General features: G+C 37.4%; 1 protein-coding gene across 4 annotated transcripts in view; it reads left to right on the top strand.

The window, feature by feature from the left end:
- Positions 1-25,361, top strand: part of PTPRD (protein tyrosine phosphatase receptor type D) — a 380,545-nt gene that overhangs the window by 309,084 nt on the left and 46,100 nt on the right. For all 4 annotated transcript variants that reach the window (XM_072859514.1, XM_072859513.1, XM_072859512.1 and 1 more), the window contains 2 exons: positions 7,908-8,031; positions 19,045-19,220. In XM_072859514.1, the coding sequence (XP_072715615.1) occupies positions 7,908-8,031; positions 19,045-19,220 (300 nt within the window). The remainder of the gene's footprint in view (positions 1-7,907; positions 8,032-19,044; positions 19,221-25,361) is intronic.

Here is a 25,361-nt window from a genome sequence, read left to right as displayed (position 1 = left end):
AGATAAAAGAAAGCTGGTGTTACCATATTAGGATGCTAGGTTTTGGTCTGATACCTAATGCTATTTTGCCAAGGAATTCCACAGAGACAGTTTAAATAGTCAAATACTGTAATAAATGTGAGTTTTATTTTGCCAGCTGAAAACAGTGATATGTGTAGGAAGAGAAAAGTAGTCCATTTCCTATAGCAAGAAAAATTATTCAAGGACAGACTATGTAGGTCATTATAGGTAAAACTGAGTTTTGTGGGGGCTTTTTAGAAAGATTCATTTGGAATATTTTTAGGGGTTTTATGGAGAGAAATAGAGGAATCAGTGAAGAATTTCACTCCTTTACTCCTTTCTTAAAAAAAAAAATGTTGACAGTGCTTTAAAAATGTGTTGAAAATGTGTTTTCATGTACTATATTAAAAAAAAAAACAACAGGATGCTTTAATCACAAAAATATTTAAACTAAGCAAGGTTTTTCATTACTCAGGTATTCTTCTGCTCCTGATATTTATTTCCTACCTGAAGTTGAGTGTAATCCTCTTGTTTTCAACACAAAATTATTTCCACCACAACTGGTTATGGTATCACGGACAAAGGACTTTAGTTGCAGATGGGGAATAAACAGATTACACTTAAGATTGGGGGCAAAGAAATACAAAATAGTAGGACTGATTCGTAAAAACTTAGGTTTTCTAAAGCTTTTTTTGTGTAACGGAGACTCTCCTTCAGAGATGTTTTCAAATAATGGTTATTTTCCTCGTTAAGTATACTTTAGTTATATGCATATATAGCTTGTTTGGTTCCGTTGGAATCAGGTTTTACATGATCTCATTTGGTCATAGGAATATTAACTTGATATTGGAGAGGAAATACCTTTGTTCTTGAGAGGAGTTTGGCAAAAGCCTTAGTTGTATTTCTAGCTACTCTTGAACAGTTGAGTCACTTTCCTTCAGGAGTCAACAGTAAATGTCTCATCTGTGCGTTTTTAGCTGTTCTTAGGACCAGGATACAAACTTATATTTGAGTTCTAAAGAAGATTTAGCAATGCAAAAAATGTGGGTTTGTCCCCCCCATATCTCTTGAAAATGGCAGCCTTTACAGGACAATGTGAAAAACTCTGCCTTAATAAGAAAACATAATTCCATTTGGCACATTGCCATGATTGTGTATTAATGTTCATGCATCTAGCATTCATGTTTTGGTAATGCGGTATGTAATTCACATCCTATTAGCAAGTTTCCTGCATAATACAATAGCATCCTATTATAGATTCATCAGCTATGATATGAAATTCTCATTGCAATTGCTGACATTGGTAAAGGAGGGTCAAATTGTTCATTTTTATGGGTAGCTGACTACTTTCTCCAGTTGTGCAGAGTGTATTTGCATTGACTTCCTCTCAAATTTGTCTTTTTCATTCTTCTTTCTCTACCTGGTCTTAGGTTTCTCTGTGACCCGGTGCTTTTTGATTATTTAATTTGAGCCTCAAACACAGCACCTACAGTGCTGGGAAATTCTGTCCAGGACGTGCTTCCTTCCCCTTCTGGGGTTGCAAAACCTACACAGTAACTCACAATCCCCACGACACACAAAGACTCAAACCTGCTGGCTCTTAATTTGCTGGCATAGTGCCCCTTAGTAGAGCACCGTTCTAGGGCAGGCAGGCATATGTCAGCTTACACCAGGAAGGGTGACATTTTGTCATACTCATTCCTTCCCCAGTACTGTACCAGGATATACTCCTGGAAGGCTCACGATCACAGCAGGGAACATTTGCCTTCTGTTTAAGTAGTGTAGAGGAAAACTTCACAATGAGCAGGTACAGAGCTTACTGGAGAGGGGTTGTTTGAAATTCTTCTGGAAACACGTTTTGGTTACCATGATTCATAGTCAAAGAACTATTTTATGGATTGTGCATTGTACTAGTAAATATTGCTCAAGTCTTTTCCCAGTAACAGATCAGACTTTTTTTCAGCAGCCAACCATTTAGAACACAATAGCTGAAAGATTAGTCAAAGCATGGGAGGGTAATAACAGTATTACAGATACCTTTATTTCTTTTGCACAAAGCACCCATACTACACAGTTATGCTATGAAGAAATCCAGTTCTTTGTTAGACAGCTTTATTGGAGGCAAGCTTTCAGAATGAATATACTAGAAATCCTATTAAAGTGCCATCCATTAAACCATTAAAGCACTCATTAAAACTGTTAGTACAGACTTGTTATTCATGAGTTATTGGTCTTTCACACTTCTGAAATGTGTCTGCCAATACCACTCTACTCTTTGTTCCAGTGTGGCTATTAAGTCTGAGGAAATATAGATTAACTTTCTTTTGCCAAAACAGTGCTTTGTGGGAGGATAGTAAGGCCACAAAGTGGTTCAGATTGGTGAGAAAAACAGGCAAGATTAAAGTTCAGTCCATTTGCCTGGTTTTGACATAATTTATGTTAACTATGTCTGCATGTGGGCCTAAATATTAATCACTGAATTACACCATCTGGCCATACATCATACAAAGAAGTGAATGGGGAATATAGTATGCTGCTGTGATGAACATATCCTCATCTACTTCTACAAAGAGGTGACAGAGAAAGCTGCTGTTTGATTCTTTTATTGCTATTGAAAAGCAGATTTAAGATCACTTAAACAGGAGGGAGTGAATAGGGGAAGAATAATACTGAACAGTTGAAGCTAAGCTTTAAATGTAAAGTATTCTTAATAATCTAAAAATTCACATAACAATAGGTATAATATAGAGCTGAAGCTTTTTCTCATAATGGGTAAGAATCTACTTAGACCATAGTTTTCTAAGTGCAACTGTATATGCAAAAATGCACCTAAAACTTTATAAGTAGTTGAAATTATGAATAGATAATTTATGGAGTTTTTTAATTTGTGTAGATCCTTTTTATTTTTGATAGGGTAAAGCCTGAGTCCTGCAGTAGTCCAGGCTCAAAACTGGCAGCATGTTAGTCAGTCAGCTTACTCTGTTATTTTCTAGTTTTCTTGTCAAGTGTGAAGAGAAAGTGTATGTTACATCTTACATTGTGAAGTAATTTCCAGAATATTTGGGCACTATAGGTAAAAAGCGAAAAGATCAGGCAGAGTATCTCCTTCAGTTATATATCTAGAACTATGCAGAGCAGTGTTGTCTCATTCTGGTGCAGTGGGCTGCTCTTTATCTAGCATGTTTGCATATATGCCTCTCAAAAAATTCTGACTAGGTAGTCACAGATAGTGTAGATATGCTTTATTCCTGGCCAAATAATTGGTTTTTATTTAAAAATTTATTTAGAGTAAAATGAACTAATATGTTGAAATTATTTTGAAATTACTATGTTTATGTTCTACATTATTACTAGAATTCTGAGCCTATACTTATACTGCCTTCTTTGCCTCAGTCTTTAATAGTCAGACCAGTTATCCCCAGGGAATTCGGCCCCCTGAGCTGGAAGACAGGGACGGAGAGCAGGATAAACCCCCATAATCAAGGAGGAAGCAGTTAACAACCTGCTGCACCACCTGGACACTCACAAGTCTATGGGGCTGGATGGGATCCACCTGAGAGTACTGAGGGAGCTGGCAGGGGAGCTTGCCAAGCCACTCTCCATCATTTATTATCAGTCCTGGTTAACAGGGGAGATCCCAGACAACTGGAAGCTTGCCAATGTGATGCCCATCTACAAGAAGGGCCGGAAGGAGGATCCGGGGAACTACAGGCCTGTCAGCCTGGCCTCAGTACCGGGGAAAATTATGGAGCGGTTCATCTTGAGTGCGCTCAACAGGCATGTGCAGGCCAACCAGGGGATCAGGCCCAGCCAGCATGGGTTCATGAAGCAGACCAACCTGATCTCCTTCTACGACCAGGTGACCCGCCTAGTGGATGAGGGAAAGGCTGTAGACGTTGTCCTCCTGGACTTTAGTAAAGCCTTTGACACTGTCTTCCACAGCATTTTCCTGGAGGAACTGGCTGCTCATGGCTTGGACAGGCATACTCTTCACTGGGTAAAAAACTGTCCGGATGGCCAGGCCCAAAGAGTTGTGGTGAATGGAGTTAAAACCAGTTGGTGGCCGGTCACAAGCGGTGTTACCCAGGGCTCAGTTTTGGAGCCAATCTTGTTTAGTATCTTTATCAATGATCTGGAAGAGGGGATTGAGTGCACCCTCAGTAAGTTTGCAGATGACACCAGGTTGGGCAGGAGTGTTGATCTGCTCAAGGGTAGGAAGGCTCTACAGAGAGGTCTGGACAGGCTGGATCAATGGGCCAAGGCCAATTGTTTGAGGTTCAACAAGGCCAAGTGCCGGGTCCTACACTTGGGTCACAATAACCCCATGCAACGCTACAGGCTTGGGGAAGAGTGGCTGAAAAGCTGCCTGTCGGAAAAGGACCTCGGGGTGTTGGTTGACAGCTGGCTGAACGTGAGCCGGCAGTGTGCCCAGGTGGCCAAGGCCAACAGCATCCTGGCTTGTATCAGGAATGGTGTGGCCAGCAGGACTAGGGAAGTGATCGTGCCCCTGTACGTGGCACTGGTGAGGCCACACCTTGAATACTGTGTTCAGTTTTGGACCCCTCACTACAAAAAGGACATTGAGGTGCTGGAGCGTGTCCAGAGAAGGGCAGCGAAGCTGGTGAAGGGTCTAGAGCACAAGTCTTATGAGGAGCGGCTGAGGGAACTGGGATTGTTTACTCTGGAGAAAAGGAGGCTGAGGGGAGACCTTATTGCTCTCTACAACTACCTGAAAGGAAGTTGTAGACAGCGGGGTGTCAGTCTCTTCTCCCAGGTAACTAGTGATAGGACGAGAGGAAATGGCCTCAAGTTGCATCAGGAGAGGTTTAGATTGGATCTTAGGAAAAATTTCTTTACTGAAAGGGTGGTCAAGCATTGGAACAGGGTGCCCAGAGAGGTGGTGGAGTCACCATCCCTGGAGGAGTTGAAAAAACATGTAGACGTGGCACTTTGGACATGGTTTAGTAGGCATGGAGGTGTTGGGTTGATGGTTGGACTAGATGATCTTAGAAGTCTTTTCCAACCTTAATGATTCTATGATTCTATGATTATTACTTTCTAAAATACTGAAAACTTGACCTGCAGACATCCTGTACAAGTTATCTTATTCACCTCCATTCACTCAAAAAGGAAAAGAGGGAGACTCTTGCTGAGAGAAGTCATTATGTAAATTTGATTGCTTTTCAAGTCATATTATGTAGATGAATTGCTGGTCAGCTGATGAAGAGGTACATTACATGTCTTAAATATACTGTATATGTATATGACTCTCCTCTTCCTAATGCTGACAGAAATGTGGTCCAAATTCTTTCTCTTCACCTTAGATGAAATAAATAGCACTTAGCAGTAAAGATAAAAATATTTATGTTTTCAAATGAAGCAGTGCTTACCTGCATCAAAATTCTATCAGCCATCCATCTCAGAGGATGGGAAAACATTACTGTGATGAAACTAAAATTTAAGAAAACAGAATAAAAATTTTACAGAGTAAAATTGCTTTCCTTTATTGATAAATAGGAATTTCACTGTGTAGTCAGAAAAAGTAATGTTTTGGTTTGAGAAGGACCAAGCCCTAATACTGAAAGGATCAGGTTGCTATGTTTATACTTAAGCGCAGTGTGGAAGTGATGTCTACTTTTGCAAGTTGCAGAATACCAGTTGGGTGATAGTTTGTTGTTCCTGTATATGAAAACAAAATACAACAAGGCTAAAAGAAAGCCATCAACAGTTTTGTAAAACTCTTAATAACTAGTCTATTAAGATACTAGCTTAATAATAGTAAGATATTAATACTGTTAACATATTAAGATATGTTAAGCATAGTCCCACAAATTGCTAAGATTGTGATCCCAAATACTGCTTTTTAAAAAAAAATTCAGAGGGGGGACAAAAATTGTGTGGAAATTAAAATAAATCAGATTCATTCAGAGCTGCAAACCATTTTAGAACACCTTTTGAACTGTTAGTAACACATAGCGATACAACTAAAGTGAATCATATCCAAACCACAAGTAAAATTTTCGTGGCCTTCATTATGCTCCCAAGCAGTTTATTTCTTCCTCATTCCTCTAAAAAGTCCCACTTCATTTTGTCTTGAGGGAGGAGCTGCTACACACTCTGCCTCAGCTACTGTAGGTAAAGCAGTATGCAAAGGGTGAGCCAGAACCTGAACCATCACACTCATCTGCTCAGCAGATCTTAGCTAGGTTATACAGAGGAGCTCAGCCAGGCCCAGCTCCAGAGGACTGTAATGAAAGTTAGCAAAATTCAGGAAAATTAGCTGGTAACTGTTATAAAAGTTAGTTGAGTCTAGGGTATTGGTAGATAGGGTAAGGTACTGGGAATTGGTTTCCTAAACAGAAATGCTGGGGTATTCTAAGACCTGTCTATCAGGCAGCCAGGCAAAATGAATTTTTTTAGAATCATCTCAAGAAAGAAGCAAAGTCATTCTCTGAATGTTACATAAATAAATTGTATAAGATATGTAAAGATGCATAAGAATGAAGCAGTTTTCTGACTGGCCAAGTAGTAATTATTAATCTAAGGGATAAATCCTAATAGATCACACTAATTAATTTTGCACATGTTCATTGTCTGATAATACCTACTCTAATGGACTACAGGTCATGTTTCATTTCCATTAACATAAAATGGACTCACAGCTGTTGTAACCCTGGGAGGAATCAGTATAAGTGATTTAAAAGTGATGGCTTGATGCTGTAGTGGCAGTATGGAGCTCCCAACTTGTGTTTTGTTGCTGGTCTACTCATGGAAAGTGAACATAGTGTTGGTGAACTGCCCCATCTAGGCTTATCTGTGTCATTAAGTTTTTTATAATTTACAGCAACCTGGCATAGGGAGCTGCTGATTGTTACCAAGATTAAGCAAAGGGCATGAGCCACAAACCATAATTGCATATGCGTGTTGATGAAACAATTTTAAGGTCTCTAAAGTTACAGAAGGGGAAAATAAAACAATATGTGATTAATTGTGACTTCTCAGTGTGAGATGACCATTCATACAGCCACTGCCATAACAGCATAAGCAGGTACCATTTGTTACGTATTTTGTATTTACCCAGCTGTATGTATACCTCAAACATAGAGGTAGAGCAGAGTGGAGTAGAGCCTGGAGTCTTCCTACTGGTGAAGGATGAAGGAGTGTGGAACAAGCTTCAGTAACTCAAACCAGGAACATGAAGGAAGCAGGAAATAAACAGTGATTCTGGGACCATATAGTTATGTGTATAAATAAGAGGTCATTAAAATTTCAAATGTGCCTAAATTGCTCTCTTATTTATGACTCAAGAAAATAAAAATCAAGTCTCTTTACGTTGTCCCTGGATGATAGGCAGTTGGTTCCCTGAGCAACACTGGTATCATGTGTTGGCCTGGCATCAAAATGAAAGAAGAGAAACAACATTATTTTTCTTGTGGAGAACTTCTTCAGGAACATTTGGAGTTTATTTAGTAAACAGGACACTGAATTGTTTGAACATGTGCACTTAGTAATAGAGAAAGACAAAAATATTTATTCCCCTTCATCCCAGTGTTTTTGAGATTTCTGACATTTTTTTCATTCTCTGTTATGCTAGAACCTCTCACTTGCCAAACTGAGTGAAAAGATAAAAAGATGGATAGCATACCCTTGCCTTTCTGAAGAGAAAGCCTTGGATTTGAAAAGGTTATGGTTTAAATTCCTGATGGAAATTTCAGATGCATAAATACAAAATGCTTTATATAATATGATATAATATGTTACAATGTGTCCCAAAGTCATAATTTTCTTTCAAAAGCAAAATATGTCTAGAGTAAACTATGGGAGCACGTGGTTTGTAATCATTATAAATACAAGTACGTAGTCCTTAGCTAAAAGTTTCCTTTTCTTTTTTTCTCTTTCTTCTTAAGTCTATTGATCCCGGTCAGCAGTTCACGTGGGAACACTCTAACCTGGAAGTAAACAAACCAAAGAATAGATACGCAAATGTAATTGCATATGACCATTCTCGTGTTCTACTCTCAGCAATAGAAGGTAAGGAGACCTTTAAACTTAAACTAATTAAATCCTAAAATCCAGTATAATTTTACCTCCTGATATCTTTGCATAGTGATATAAAGAAGTATTAATTAAAGTACTTCCAGTAAATTCCTATAATGACAATCCTTTTCTGATGTTCATTCTCAATAATTCATTATGAAAACACACTAAAATTGACACAGGGTCACATATAGCACTGAATGCATCAGGTCCCTGTGTGTAAGCCAATGTGTTATCTAAAGTAAATTATCATTGCTGTTTATTTATACTAGTTCTACAAAGCAAATATAGCAGTAACCATGCATGAATTCAGGTTTTTGTTGATCAATGACATTATAAACATATCTGATTATTGAGTTTCAGTTGCCAAATCCTTAACGTGGGAAAAAAAAATCAGTTAAACTTTATGTTCTCAGGGAGAATTTTGAGAACTCTCTGTTAAAACTTCCCTTTTTTTCTTTTCATTTACAATTAATGTTAAACAAAATGTTTAAACAAATGTCCACCTGCAGACATTGTTGGAACCTCAGTATTTCACTGCCAAAAGATTGGCAGAGAGGTATAATGAGAGTTCTTCATTATACCTTTCTTTGTCAAAAAGCTTTCCAAAAATTTGAACATTTTAGACTTTTAACTTAAGCAAACTGTCCAAGGTGATGAGCCCTGGGTATTGTGTCTCTTACCAGGTGCTAAAGCAATGGGAAGCGCTGGTTTTCACTCAGAGGATTTCTTTTCTTACCAGTTCTGCCTTACCATTAACCTGTTTCTTGGGATGAAGACAGATTTTCAGTTTATTCTATATTGTTGACAGTCAGATATTAATGATGGCCAGAATATAATTGAGTATATATTTAAGTGCAACAATTTAAATGAAAATAAAATTTGCCTTCAGTAGCTCTAACAGGGCTTGCATATGATACATAAGATGTAGGGAACTGTATTCAAGGTCATAATTATTTCAGTCCTAACATGCTACAAGTTAAACTGCAAGGTGTTTTAATTTACAGTTATAAACAGCTTCTTATATTAGGCTACTCCAAACTGGATGACACTAGATACAGGAGGGACAGTATTTATAGTTGTAATCCATTTTAATATTAGCTGCTTGGTAAAGAAAAAGGCGATCCCACTGATTGAAGTTTAGATCTTCCCTTATTTATTGCAGCTGCATACAGTGGGCTTTGATAACACAGATAATAGCTTCTCAAATGTATTAGAAAGTTTAAATTATTGCAGTGCAGAATTTGCATATAATAATCTGCTTATGTTTGTTCTACCTCTAAGGCTCACCTAGCAGTTCTGACAAGATTTTTTGTAATGTCACTTACAATTTTTCACAGTGCCTTGTAGAAGAATATAGCTGTATAGAAACCTGCCCCTACCTGGTAGAACTACCTGTCTCAACACTGAAGAGAGCATATTTTAATTAGCATTATATGTGATGTAATTCAAGAAAAATATCCCTTTCTGTGTCACTGGTCCAGACAAGAGAGCTAAGTACATGATCAGGAAAGGCCAGGAACAGCTATTGGACAGCCATTCTGAATTGTTATGTAAAGTTCTTTGGGACAAAATGTTTAACTCAGAAATAAGTCTATTTGACAGAATACAAGATTTTCACAGGATTTTGTTTGGAAAAAGAGTTGTGTAATGGGGGGAAGAAGGAGAGGAAAAAATCTAATTGCAAATAAATTTATTTGTTAATTTATGTCAGACATCTGGGCTTAAAAAGTTCTGCCAGGTTCCCCTTCATGTAAATGACCCATGAAATTTGGTTCCCTTAAAGAAAATGAACATATTCAGAGAATGGGAAGAAAATTTAAGAGGCAAAACAGAAAATGTTAGTCAAAGTAATTAAAAGTAGCAAATTACACAGTACATTAAACTACTTTTTAAAAATAATAGATAGTAAAAGTATGAAAAAAATCTACATTATATCTGTAGGAAAGGACTGAGTATTTTAAGGAGCAGGGACCAACATACAGTTAAACTGTAAAGTTTGAGTCCCTTTTTTAGGTAAGAAATACCACGATGAGGCTAAAATTTCTAACCCTATAATAGTCGGTGACCCTAAACAAAGAAAAATATTATAGCCCTTTGAAATATCAGTGTTAGATGTAAAACCATAAATGGGATTTTGACCCATTTGGTGATTTGCATAATTTTAAATATTTTCTCAGTCTTCAGTTTATGATGAAAAAAGCAAAAGAAATAAAATATTAAATGCCTTTTTATGCTATGACAATTTGTCTTGAAAACAGTAATGAATTAGTATTTAATTATCCTTTTAATTTTTTTCCCCCTCTGGGATTTTACATTTACAAATCCCCCTGGGATTGTTTTTCTGAAATTTTGTGTGTGTACCTTCATAAGTTTAATACATTGGTCTTAGCATTTGGTAATAAGTGCTTCTCTTTCAAGTTTTAAGTAAATATTCCTACAATGAAAATATGCAGACTGCCTAGCATTTTAATTAGTTGACAGCTGCATTTGTTTTCTTGCTACCAGGGAAATCAATACTTTCAATATCGCTTAAAAAAAAAATTCTCCTTTACCTATGTGAGTATACAAGTTGACCAGGACCTAAATTTGGGCTACATTACATTTTGTTACAACTAGCTGGAGAATATTTTGTTGGATTTTACATATAGGCCTTATCTGCAATTCTTTGGTGGCCATAAGAAAACTAGTATTGTCAGTGAGGTTTGAATAATAACTGTGCTGTTTCTAAGATGAAGAGCTCCATTCTACACCTAGACACTTGGTCCCTGGGTAAGAGCAAATATATATGAACAAGAAACTAAGCATCTGCCAAACTGTAATCCTACACTGATGGTCACTTTACCTCTTGATGGGGTTGCACCAACATGGAATGCTGTAACTGCTACTCTAGAATGGGGTGTGAGGCCGGCTTTGTTCAGTTGCCTGCCTCTGACTGTGACAAAGCGATTCCTAGAAAGTCTTAAGAAGCATGTAGTAGGGATTTGAAATTATTTCTTTCCACCTATTGATAATATCAAGTTGTAAAAAATTGCACTAGCCCTGAAACACAAGGCTTAGTAACACTTTCAAAGTGTTTATTTTGGCACCTTTTATAACTTGTTACACATGTTCAAACCTAGTTTTGAATCCCCGCTACGTTCTTGGCCTCTGTAATTGCATATAGCACGGAGTTCCACAACATAATTGCTCACTTTGCAAGAAATATTTTTTATATTATTAAACTCATCACTGTTTAAATTTTATTATATTAGATGTCCTTTTGGAAGGAAAACTCAGATTAGTTGTGGTAATTTGAATTTCCACCTGAAAGAAAATAGTACTTTGCAAAATTTGTTCCCATGTTTTTGAAATTTCATTGCTCATGTTGTGCTGTCTTTGGATGTGTCTGTTGTGTCCATTGTGTCCATGTGTCCATCCCCAAGAGGGGCACTTGGAATTTTACAGTATAATGAAAGAATGTTATAATGTAGTGAAGTTTATTGTAGGCATCTAAATGGATTCGAGGGCAGAATTTTCCAATTAAAAGAGAAATAGATCAAGTTAAAACAGCTAGGTCTGTGATCTTAAACCCCTAAAGAATAAATAAAATACTGGGGAAAAAATGATTAAACATTCTGCATTTTAAAAATTCTTGCCAGTTCTTTTAAGAGACATCCAAGACTAAAAGTCTGCCATCTGTGGCATGAATTTGCATAATGCTAGTGATTTAAAAAATTTAAAAAATAATATCTATCATTTTTCACCAGTGTAATTTTTATTTGATGGGAAATCTAGTGTCTTTAAAATGCTGCTAAAGCTAGAAGTCTCTGACTGTATTATAAATGGTCAAGAAAGAAAAAGGCAAGAAACTGCTAATACTCTTACCTGTCTGATTGCCATTTATCAATAAATTATCATAGAGTATGCAGGCCATCATCTTTGGATTTAGAAAGTATTCTGGTCAATATAAATGCTTGAACATCTACTGAACAGTCATGGACTATATAAATTATTTGTGCTCTCTCACATTGCATTTGTGTTGCATTCTGCTAACAATATATAATTAGACACTTAGAGTAATTGTATGCCACTTCCCCCTGCAAGCCTCGAGTGCCTTAAAAACAACAAAAGTATTTCCGTGATGAGGTAATGGGATACAGAAAGATCAGTGAAGTAGACTTCATGGTGTAGAAGTCTCTATGAAGTAGACTTCATAGAGTAGACTTCATGGTGGCTATCTCAACAACAATGCCGAGACAAGTTGTAGAGCTATAATAATTTTGGCCTATGGATCTACTTATGCTGTTATAGTTGTAACTTAACAACAAAAATGGTGTCATCCGTGATACCCTTGAAATCAGCTCAGAACAATTCTGACTTTTTCCTGTGTACATACCCATAGTGTCCATTGGGAAAGCTTCGGCAAAACATCCAGTGGCTTTGTTCTTGAATGGGTAATGAAGATTTGGCACCTCACAATTTACTGTGCACACTCATATTGAAACTGGTTTTTGCAGGAATTATCAAACCAGAAATCATTTCATTTTATATTAGTAGAGGCACTCATCGGCCCTTTTAGTGCATCATTTAGTGCATCATAGAAAATTTCTATCCACAAAGAAATTCCTTTGATAGATAACTTTGGAGTTACTCAGTTTAAAGAGTTGGAGAATCACTAAATCAAGTTTCAGACAGCTGTAAAGTAATGTTCTTCTTGTTGGATGACTTCATGTTGGATTTCAATATCTGCTTTGCACTATCATGCAGCATACTGCTATCTCAATGTATTGTGGCCAGTGTGCTGGCACAATGCTGTTATCTGTGTCTCTGAGGAACTGCACTGAACAATTTGTTTACTTTCGTTCTGTACCCTTTCTTAATACTAGCCAACTTACAAAACAAAACAAATCGAAGCTTCCTTTTTTTTTCTTAACAGAGCTCCTCCTGTTTCCTAGCCTGTTTTTCTGCTATTCACCTTCCAAGCTTCTCATCTTGCCTGCAGATCTTCTACAGCTCCTAGTTCTTAGTTTCCATCCCTACATTTCACCTTTTCCAGTTTTTTACCACCTTTTTCTTTTCCTTTCAAATAGTTGTCTTCTGTCCTCTGCACAATCCCTTTCTTTGTCCTGCTTAATTCTGCATCTTCTGCCCACCCCCTTTTGACATGGCCTTCTTTCCATAATTCTCTGTAATGCAACATTTCACTTTGAGACTCCATATCTTTCACCTTTTCCCTCTTCACCAGACTCTCCTAGTCCTAATAGTCCATCCACAATCCAGCAATCTATAGGTTTTCTTTTTCTGTCATTTCTTTTTCCTTCTTACCTTACATTGTTAGGCTGATACGTAGTGAATTTTCCTCAGTCTTTATAGAAAGCTCTCATTTTACCAATGTTCGTTACTACACTATCTTCATTGGTCTTGTGCTGCTTCATTTTTCAGTGAGTTCTTACAGTACAGATTTATGCTTAGACCATTTGAATTTTATAATCTCCTTAACTATATAGATTTCATGTTACAAAAACTTCCACATAAACAGTTGCTACTGGCACCTAATAGCTGCCTTAGTTAATTTTTGCTCTGACATAATTCAAAAACATCAGTCATTGATTTAAACCAACAGTACAGCTTAATCAGCATTTTGAGTTCATCATTGCACTTTTCCAGCTTGTTTACAAGCATGACAGAATTTAATCCTATTACTTCACACTCTTTTTATGACTAACAGCACATCTCTTAGGGAAGCAACACAGAAACAAAGGTTTATGGTTTAATTTGTTTTAAATAGAAAGTGTGTTCAGTACTTAGCCTTTGTAAAGGCTTGAAATAATTTCATGATTTTATTTCAGTTTGTGAATAAAACGTGAAGTCTAATTAAAGCTATTTAAGATTATAACTGTCTTCACGAAATCAAGTGAATAATTCTGAGGTCTACATTATTAGCCTTTGTGGATCTGAGTCTATGTTGCAGCAAGCTGTACTGTCATCTCAGTTCATAAGTACAGTCTCAGCATAAATCTGGAGCTATAGAGTTCATTTTTTTTAATCTTTTGCACTTTAATTGTGGCATTGGCTAATTGTGTTTCATTGCTCATTCATTCTTACTCTGTAGAATCTGGACTGCTTTGTTCTCTTGAGATATTTGAAAATGGGATGTCTTTTATGCTCAGCTACTCATCTGATTCTTCCCCCATTGTGTTCGATTCCTGTCTGGCAGTGTAAGGAGATTGCAGACTCTGGTCATTCATCACCATAGTTGAAAAGGCTACTAGAAAATAGTTACGGTAGAATTACAATCTGGAAGCTTAGTCTTTAGCTGACTTTTTGTGCAGAAACTGTGTTTCTGCCTTCATGAAACTTGTAAAAGTCAGGTTATACTGCGTGGATTACCCTAAATTTACACTTCAGGTATGCCATCCTAAATCTCAGTAAACTCCACTGATGACGATATACTTAGTTAAGGTTCATATCAATATTACTGAAGGCAGAATTTGGTTGCTTTGTCCCCTTCTTGACCCATGTTTTTCCAGAACAACTGACCTCTCTTAACTATTAAACCCAAATTTAAGTAATGATGGCAATTGCTGCTGTGCTTGTGGGTATGTTGCCTTCAAGCTATAGCAGCTAACAAAGGTTTGCAGGATTTCATTGTACTGCAGTCAAACTAGTTGTCATTTGATTGTTTTTGCACTATTAGACTTGGCAGAGAATTGTTCAGCTTTCTCAGCTCAGAATGAGGTTATGGCCAGAAAAGTCATTGCAGAAAGTGACATTTTAATATTTAGATTTATTTGCCTTTGATGATTGTTTCTGCTTGGTCAGTATAGATATTTACAGATGTTCAGGTTTTGTATATGTTATTTTTAAACTGCACACACTTCATTAGGCCTCTTATGATAAGGCACCTTCCCTAGAGGGCTTTAAGCTTATACATTGTGGGGAAATAGCTGATGAAGCAAAAACTGGTGTGGCAAAGTGTGAGACAGAAGGTGAGAGTGGAAAATGGCATTACAGAATACAAAAGGATTTTGGAACAGGATGGGAAACTGAGGTCAGGCATGAAAACAGTGATGAAAAGAGACTCAGTGTGGGAAATGGATAAGATACTTGAAGGGACTATGAGAATGGATGGACAACAAAGAAAACACCTAATGGATACTGTGGGTGAGAGAGACAATGGAGCTGAGCATTATGAATCCTATTGTTCTCTTGAACTCAGTAGAGATATAACCCTATAGAGTACTGTATTCTCCTAGAGGTAAACCCTTGATGAAAATCTTCTTGCAGTGCAAATTGTTGGAGCAGCACCTAGTTTTTCCCGAAACTGCATTAGTTAAGTCCCTAACAGTTGCTCAGGTCCTGTGGTAAATGGACTTTCCTGTCCATGTCCCAGCGACATCCTTTTCATGTGCCAGGAGGCTGAGTTGCCATGTAAAAGGTTTTTTCTGGCTAAAGAACATACAGGATTTTTTTTGTCCTCTTGATAAAAGGCAAGGGGAGAAACAGAGTGGAAGCTGGCAAGAAATCCTTTTTGCAAATACCAGTAATTGTTAATCTTAATTCTCTCTTAGTTGCATCTGTGATCAGGAAAGTATAATCTGGAAGCTTTTCTTCATTGTAATTTAAAGAATTTGAAATTATTTAATTTAGAAGTTATTTATTTTAATCTGATTTATCAATAAATTGAATACAAGTTAGTAAGTAGAAAGAGTATTTACAATTTTAGACATTCTGGATTTTTCTACATCAGGTACTAGGATTGGCTGCTAAGATTTGTAAAGATCATTCTTTAGTGCACAGTTTGCAATACTTCTCATGCTTAATTTTCACGCTGAGTTTGTGCAGTATCAGCTCCAGAGGACAGCTTTCCCAGAAGATCATTTAACCACTTTACAAAGTGTTGTTTTTCTTTTTCATTTTTTCCTCAGGCTTTTATTTATAACATATGCTTCAAAGTATGATACCAGGCATCATAATATAATTCTAATTTATGCAGAAAACATTTCTTACCAGCTTTCTTAGTTCCTTTGGTAATAATACCCAGTTGGTGTAGATTTCTCCTGTTGGCTTCATTTTTCTTTCTCATCTGTTTTGTGCAAAAATGTTTTATTATCTTGAGAAAGGAAGAAAATACAGCATTGTGCCTAGCAGTTGTATTTTCTAAGTCATTAATTCCAATACTCACAATAAGAAGAGTCATGTAAAAAAGTTTCAAGTCTACAAGAGGGAGGCTTTTGAACTCCTATTTCTGCCTTTCATGGAGGAAAATCATGCTTTTCAGCTATGCAGGCTTTAAAGGTTTTTTATTTTGTTTTATTTTTCTCCCAGAAGAGACTTTCAATCAGTTCTAATCAGAGTCAACCAGTGTTTCTGTGTCCATCCATGCATCTTGCCTGAGGAGTGCCATTTGCTGCCTTTCTTGTGCCCCTGAAGTTACAAACTCTTTCCTTCCCTGAAATATTTTGTCAGATTTTTCTTTTAATTGTACAGAAAGTCAAATCAAATTAAAATTTGTGTTTAAATATAATTTGAACATATAATACAAGAAAATCTACTAAGCTTTCTTGGGCATAAAGGCAAAATTTTATGCCAGACTACAGCTGCAGTAACCCATAATCTGAAGCATTTCAAGATTATATTGGGTCTTAATTAGTGTCACAGTTAATCAGTTGGTTTCTTCATTACTAAATAAGTAGTGGAATGAAACATTAAGCTTACCCAGAATGAGTGGAGAAGGTCTTCAAATTGTAGCTAAAAACAACCAAACAAGGAAAGTGTTAAGGAGGTACCTCTACTTTTCATTCAAATTCAAATTATTTTGGAAGACATTTTTAGATGTATGCCACCAGTTGTCAGGAAAGATGGGCATGTGCAGCCCTTATAATTCCTGGTTTGGAATCACCAGCAGGAGATAATACATCAGAATAGATTTGGAGGTTCAGTTTCTGACAGAAAGCTTGAGGAACATTTATTTAAACTTATTTGATAATTTATTGTGTTTCATAGCCAAATAAGTTCAACTCTATTGCTTTGTTGAGTGAAAATAGTCACAGCTTTAGAATAAGCCAAGGAGCTTGTATCACCTTGACTCTCTTTTGGAACAGTTTGTGGAACCTGCACCGTATCCTGGGGTTGTAGACTTGGGCATGTGTCATGGTTTAACCCCAGCCAGCAACTAAGCCCCACGCAGCCACTCTCTCACTCCCCCCCGGTGGGATAGGGGAGAGAATCAGAAGAGTAAAAGTGAGAGAACTCGTGGGTTGAGATAAAGACAGTTTAACAGGTAAAGCAAAAGCCGCGCACACAAGCAAAGCAAAGTAAGGAATTCATTCACTCCTTCCCATGGGCAGGCAGGTGTTCGGCCATCTCCAGGAAAGCAGGGCTCCATCACGTGTAACGGTTACTTGGGAAGACAAACGCCATCACTCCGAACGTCCCCCCCTTCCTTCTTCTTCCCCAGCTCTATATGCTGAGCATGACGTCATGTGGTATGGAATAGCCCTTCGGCCAGTTTGGATGAACTATCCTGGCTGTGCCCCCTCCCAGCTTCTTCTGCACCTGGCAGCTGAAAAGTCCTTGACTAGTGCAAACATTACTTAGCAAGAATAAAACATCTCTGTATTATCAACACTGTTTTCAGCATGAATCCAATGGGTAGCTAGCCCCATACTAGCTACTATAAAGAAAATTAACTCTATCTCAGCTGAAACCAGGACAGCATGGCAGATTGGCTGTGTAAACATAAATCATTCATTTCTGCTCAAAGAAGTAACTTCTGGTAATTACTTTAACAAACCTTTTGTATCATTTTATTATGTTGCACAGTTCTGTATTTCAGCTAACTCTTCTGGTGAACACTTCCATGTTCAACACTGCAGTAATGCGGAAAACACTGCTTTGCCATCCCACCAGCACCAGGGTCTCACATAAGTATCGTTTCTTCCTCAAATCATCAGTTAAAAAAACTTCAGTGACATCAAAACTTGTGCCTCCCATGCTTTGTCTTCCAACATGCACATAGTCTGAGTTAAAAGCTGGACACTGCACTGCTGAATGTAGAAGGGACAGGACTGAGACCTGTATGTCCATATTTACCCCTTTCTGTGAGCACGGCTGCCTTATTAGTCCAGACTAGTAACATGATTTTCACTACAGCCAATACTCCTCCTCAACATTGGCAGGCAGCATGTTACGATCCAGCTCTCAGCACAGACATGGCACTGCATACCCTCAGTTAAATAGATTCCAGTGAGGAGCTGACTCGCATCCATGTGGCTCAAAGCATGGACATGTGCCTGGTAGACACACCCCAAGTCCCTCTGGAAGTCTTGTCCAAAATACCTGAGCCTCGAGCAATTGACAGTGTAGGTCCAATGTGCCCACAGGTCTTGGATTCCACCTTCTTTTCATACATTTAATTTTTATTCAGACTTGCAGAGGTCTTTATTTCATGCACACACCATGTAGCAGATTCCACTGTGTCTTAGACCTGACTTACATAATGTGTTTTGTTAAAATAAAGCTCATAGTTATCTTCCCATTTAATGGGAAAAATGAATGTAGCAGTAATATTAATAGTCTGACAACATTAACCCTTTTTCTATATTAAAAAAAAAAAAATGCAATGAGCTCAATGAGAGTGTTAAATGGAGCCTACTCAGGGCATCCGATGGAGAGCCTTCCCTGTCTGGCCCAGGCAGAGGCTGCCTGACTGGTGGTTGACCACCTTTTAAATGCAGCTGTTTCCACTCCCAGGTCTCTCAATCTGCTACAGCTTTTCAGGCTTCTTTTATACTTACTTATCTGACTGATTCCTTTGTTTCAAAAGAATGGATATTCCCAGAGAGGCCATCATACCCCTCGGCTCCATAAATGGCATACACTCACTTGCAAGTACCCATGTACTACTTGACATGCAGCAAGCTAAGATTCGCTGATCCAGCTGTGTCACAGGAGTTTTTAGCCCTTGTACAATAGGACAGCACAGAAATGCTTCCCCGTGTTTTCACTCTTCTCTCTTTGCAGGCATACCAGGCAGTGACTATATCAATGCCAACTACATAGATGGATACAGAAAGCAGAATGCTTATATAGCAACGCAAGGGGCATTGCCAGAAACCTTTGGTGACTTCTGGAGAATGATGTGGGAGCAACGGGGTGCAACTGTCGTCATGATGACAAAACTAGAGGAGAGGTCCAGGGTAAGGAAAGCATATAAAATGTTAATAATATTGTACCTGAGTAATCACTTACATAAGATTTTTGTTTCTTTGTTGTCTGCCTCCTGTATATGCACAAGAACGGATTTTCTTTTAGGTTGCCACCAATAAAAAGTGTCCGTACTATGAAAATCACTTCTATAGGAAATGTTAGTGCTGCTGTGAAATTACCAAGTCACACCACTTATTTTGTAGGGTTTTTTATACTCTGAAAAACTTAAAATCTCTTGATCCACAGTGATTTTTATTTTTTTTTCTGTTTCAATCATACTGGAAATATTAGGTGGTGATTGAAAATGTTACTTCCTCTGTGCTGTCAAGAATACAATTGTATCATCCTGTTATGAGGAAGTTAATGTATGTCAACAGCGTTCAATTTTCAGTTTCATATCATATAGATTAAACATTACTTAAGATCAGTGAGGATTTGGATTTGCTTAAGAAACATAAGAATTTTTTTTAGCACATGCTGGGTCCTAGGAAAACTCTACAACAACCTATGCAGTAATAGAATACAAAATTATCTGTAATATTTAAAATTAATTTTTAGAGGGCAAAGTAAAATTAGGAAAGTAAAGGACTAAAATGTAAGGATACTATTCTAATAATAGAAATGTTATAACAAAAGATGTGCTATACGTGAAGGGAAATCGAAAGTAATAATACTTTTTTGTTATACAATAAGGAAAGTGATGGACAGAGTAGTAACAGACCACTGTGTATTGCATGAAGATTTACTAGCAGGTCTGTATTTGATGGTGTTCATCAATTCTAATGGTGGATGTTATTGGGGGGGGAGGAGTGAATGGAAAAAAAAATAGAAGAAGGAGAGAAAGATGGTAAGAAAAAGAAAAGGGAAGACCCCTTCTCAGTGGCCAATCAGAAAGAGAAGTGAGTGTCCAGCCCTCAGCACCCTCTCCAGTAGAGCAGGTGCTTTCCCCATCATATTTTTCCCACAATAACTCTCTATTTTATGTCAAGACTTACTCAAACTCCTCGTGGGTTGTTCCTGCTTTTGAAGCTGTTATGGCTGGGAGCACGCGTTGACTGGGGAAGGTGCTACACAGCTGGTTCATTGCTGAGCTTTCTGCAAACGCATTAATGAGTCCTGTAGTGTAAACCAGAAGCTACAACCAAATGTAGAAATCAGGAAAGGGTAGAAAGAAGGGGTGATTCTAACATCAGTAGCAATCACTTCCCTTGGGAACCTGCCGTAACAACAGTATCAGGGCTTGCAAGTATAAGACCAGGAGATGAATAACAAACAAGAGTGCCGTGGGAAAAGTACTGCTACAGGCATTCTGGGGTACGCTGTCCTGGGGGCTTGTGTGAAGGGGTAGGGAGCTGCAAGTGGGAGGCAGGCTGCAGGATTGCAGGTGGAAGGCCCTTAGCAATACAAAAAGCTAAGGTACCTAAGGCGCTGTGCAACATGTGTTAAAAAAGGCAATAAATACAGTGGATCAAGAACAGTTCAGAAAGAGAGAAAGAGACTAAGGAGGAGGAGAGGAGATTGATCATCCAGAAAAGCTTTTAAATCAGTAAAAAGTATCTTATGGAGGTAACTGGATAATAGTTGATATTTCAGTAATTCATGGGTGAGCTCCATTTCAAAATGAAAATGTTTTTGCATGTGTAATCTTGGAACAGGAGGGAATGCACCGTAAAGCCTAATGCTGTACTATGCTGCAATTGATGTTTTTTTCACATGCTTGGATACATATAATTTCAATTATTACATAACTTGTTGAACGTCTTGGCAACTGTCATTCCTTTCTGAAAGCTTATCAAAGTACATATATATATTTATACTTTTACCATTTTATCACTTTTTAAAAATAGAGTAGGGTTTTTGCAGTTCAACCAAGGTATAGCATTCTAATTATAGAATCACTTTCCGCGTGTAAATTCAACCTGCATTAACACCACTGCCTGTACATACCTGATGGCAATTAGTACATAGCAGAGGGTAATTTTATCAGAAATTTTCATTTTATCTTGAGTCTACAGGCCTTGTCTAGTCTAGGCACTGACAGTTGTTTGGAATTAAGCAAATGAAATTTTTCCCATTTCTTCACTAATTCTTATATAATAAAGTTGCTGCTAAATAGCATCAGTGCTAAGAAAAAATTTGATCCTAATAAGCAACATATTGCAGAAGGCGTACTTAAATACTTGAGAGTTTATCTTAATAGTGCAGGCCACAGACAGCCACTGTCTAGAAAGATGTTTTGATGTAATTAAATGGAATTCTACTCATTCTCTCCTATAATTGCTTAACAGAGCTTTAAGCTAACTCTAGCCTTTGCTGACTGCACCCTAAAAAAACACTGGTCAGAATAGTAATCACCTCCAGAAGTGATTAGCATTCAGCAGCAATACATTCCCTGAGTGTAATGAGAGACCAGACAATCAAGTCCATGGATTGTCTGTGCATTCAGTGCTCATGTTTGCGTATTTTTTTGTGCATAATTTAGCTCATTCTGTGTTCATAGGTCAAGTGAGTTTGATGCACTGAATGCAGAGCATTAGAGACCAGCTATCCAGTACATAATTCAGCTCCAATCTTAAGAGTCTGCAAATCTGTGAATATGGCATACCAGTTACCTCTTCTCCTAATACAGTAGCTACATGTAATGTAATTAATGGTATTGATGGTGAGGCAGCAATGGGAATCCCTGTGTGGGAAAAGACTACGATGACAACATTTCATTGTTAATTTTTCTTATGCTATCATTTTTATATAGCATATCCTTATAGCAGGCGACCAAGTGAAATTTCAAACATGAAATACAATACCACTGTTACTTACCACTAGAGATGAAGATCTTCACTAATTTTGTTTCTCTTTTTCCTTTGATTCCTTTTTGATTGCTTTTGTGTCTTGGCAGGCTGATCATTATTCCTGCTGCAAGGCAAGATCATTTCTCTCTGGGACTTCATCTACTCTCCACCTCCATGTCGTCATTTCTGTTTAGCTTGATTTTTTCATTATGTAGTCCTGCAGCTTGATATCAGCCTTTTTAACCTGGACTGCATAGATAGAGATAGGGATTTTAATTGCATCTGCAGAAACAAAGTTGGTTCATTAGCATGTGTTAGATGTCTGAGTAACTTCAGCTTTGAGAATGTACATATTTTACAGCTGAGTACATCAAATGAAGATGTTACAGTGAATTCATTATTCATTTGTTTGCCTAAAAGGAACCTGCAGGAAAAGAGAAGCTCTTTCACTTATAACCTTTCACACTTTGTTGGTTTTATATGAAATGTCATCACCTGAATCTCACTTGACCTAAACCAGACTAGAGAGAGAAAGTCAGTCCCATCATTCAGCTACCATACACATAATTTATATCAAAAAGGATTATACACACTGGCAGTGCATGGAACAGTGTTGGTAGCATATTTGTCACATACATGAGTTTAATCTAAATGAAATAAAAGAATTATATTGAAGGTTGCAAATTAAAGATTAAAAAAAGCAGTTTTGTGTTACAATAAGGAAAGCTGTAAAGCATGTAAAGTATTAATGTGTGATACCCCTCTTCCCCACTCCTCTGTCTTCCCCTTTGCCCCCAGCACTGCAGATTTTCCTTTTTTTATTTTGATCCTCTGAATTAATTGAATATTCTGAGAACTCGCGTGCTGTAGTGAATGATGTGAAAGATCAGATGAAGACAGAGAATCTCACATTCTAGCAAAAGATAATACTGCCTCAAACAGGAAACATTTAGTCCTGCCACCTGTTTCAGGGTAGGATACTGTTGTGGATCATCCACTTCAAAGATAATTCAATCCTTTCCTTCTTTGCTATGTAATTCCTTATTTTGAATACACTTATTATGTTTTTTTGGAACTGATAGAAAATACTTACCTCCCTCCTTAACCTCATTGGCAATATTTTCTGTGTTGGGACCATAGTGCCTAGGATTAGAATCTTCTGTCAAAAAACACCAATCAGGTCAAAGGTCAACAATATAATGACCCTAGCAATTATTCAAATATGAGCCAGATTCTGAACTTGTATACTGATGAGGAAGGCTTTAGTTTTCATACTGATACTATCGGCTTCATTCAAATTTGCTAATGACTAAGTGAATACATGAGGAAACTACATTTGTGGCATTCTGTTAGCCTGATCGAGACACTCATTTGACTGTCAGGAAGTGGATATCATCATCAATATTATAAGCCAAGAATATATAAAAATATAAGCATAGAATAATCATCTTGGTTTGTCAAAGGTTAACATCTTGAATTCTGAGTTTTCACTGGGAAAGGGGAGGTAGAAACAAGCCCAGTAGAAAAGTTATGTATGCTGTCTCAGATTTTGTTCCTCAGTATTGAAATAGGTGGGACTATTTGCATGGACCCTGTATCAGTTCCATAAGAAATCTAAGGATAGTTAAAAGTCCCTGAACTTAGCTTATCTCAACTGGTCACTGATACCCAAGAGAGTCAGGAGAGCTGGCACTGTCCCGAGAAAACCCAGGCGGAGTTTTCCTGAGGTTGCTGCAATGCTAAATAGGTACTTCTATTGTTCCAAGTGTCATGCAGCAGGTCTGAACCTCCCCAAATCAGAACGCTCCATCTGAGTCTTTCAACTTATTTTTTACAGACTATCCCATGTGTTAGAAAAATGGAGATTGGGTGACAGTAGAAATATCAGGTAGATGAAGATGTGTGTCTTGAACGTGGAAATTGGAGTAAAATCATTTTTGGGGTTGTGTTTTGTTTGGTGGGTTTGTTTGTTTGGTTTTTTTTTGAAGGAGTGGGACATATTAAATTAAATCAGGGAAGCTTTTTTCAGATTCAAGTAGTACAAAAAAACCCCAACATTTGCATAAGCACAGCGGAAAGTGTACTTGTACCTGGGAACTCTTTAGTAAGAATAGCTTTGAAACAAACTTCTGGCCACCAAAGGTTTCTAAGTCTTGCTATAGGCACTGAAAACTTAAAGGCAGGTCTGGGAAGAAACCTAAATTCTTCTACTCCAAATGCACAAATTGCTAACATTTTTAATGAATCTTCATTTGTTGATGGCAGAGTAGGCACTGATATCTAATGTAGCTGACGTCATAGCTAAGACAAAGCAATAGTACATGCACAACAGTAAGTAATAAGCAAAGAAAACTAAGAACATTGTTTCCTTGTCTGTGTGAAATGCGTGAAGATCTTTCAGACAAATACAGGCTGTGCAGCAGAGTTTTATGTGATTGTGATTAAGGTAGTTTTCCATTTGTTTTTCAGGGCTTCAGCAGCAAATTACAGATCTTTCCTCCTAAGTATGTTTTGACAGGTAATACTGGAGCTACTACCTGTCAAAATACTGGATCGAAAATAAGTGACAATAAGACATCTTCGCTAATATGAGTAGAAAAGTCATCAATATGTGCATTTAACAAATTGTTACAGATTATATCAATATGCTCCCAAGTGCAGCTGTATTCTACTGTATTTAGACAAAATGTAATTGATTTGTGCATAAAAGCTGCACTGATATTTTGTATTGGGCAGCACAGGTATGTAAGTTTTTTTCTTTTTTGAAGTTGTGAAATATGTGTTTAAACATAGGAAAATATAAATAAAAATTTTAGCCACGTTTTGCAGCAACAAGAAAAATATGCATGTCTTTATCTGGTAAGAGGTAAGTTAATGTCTCTCCTAGCAGACATATTAGCAGATAGGACATGTGTTGCAGATGGCATTCTTTCATAATGAATTGCATTGTTTTACTAAAGAAGAATTAAATGTGCAGTTTTGTCATTGTTCGTTCCCTAATTTTAATGGCAAACCAATAACTTCTGTATCAATAATGCCCTATCAGAATTTTATTTGACTTCTTTAGCGCTCCCTGCATGCTAAGATATGAGTCAGAAAAAGAATGAATGAGACACCTGGCAAAAAAAAAAGAAAAATCCAAAGTCAAGTAGACCATGTGTTCACCAGATTTACAAAAATAAAAATAAAAATGTGTAGGTTTGTACTGGGTTTTTTTCACTGTAACAGAATGCGATGGCCACAGTCCAAGAATTCCTACACCATTGTACGAGCTGGAGTCACCAGTTACCGTGTCAGCATTGTGAAACTCGACCATATGGCTATTCATTATGGAAGGATTCA

The sequence above is a fragment of the Ciconia boyciana genome, chromosome 4 (assembly GCF_034638445.1).
Source record: "Ciconia boyciana chromosome 4, ASM3463844v1, whole genome shotgun sequence".
NCBI classification, from domain to species: Eukaryota; Metazoa; Chordata; class Aves; order Ciconiiformes; family Ciconiidae; genus Ciconia; species Ciconia boyciana.
This window is presented reverse-complemented; position numbering and strand designations above follow the sequence as displayed.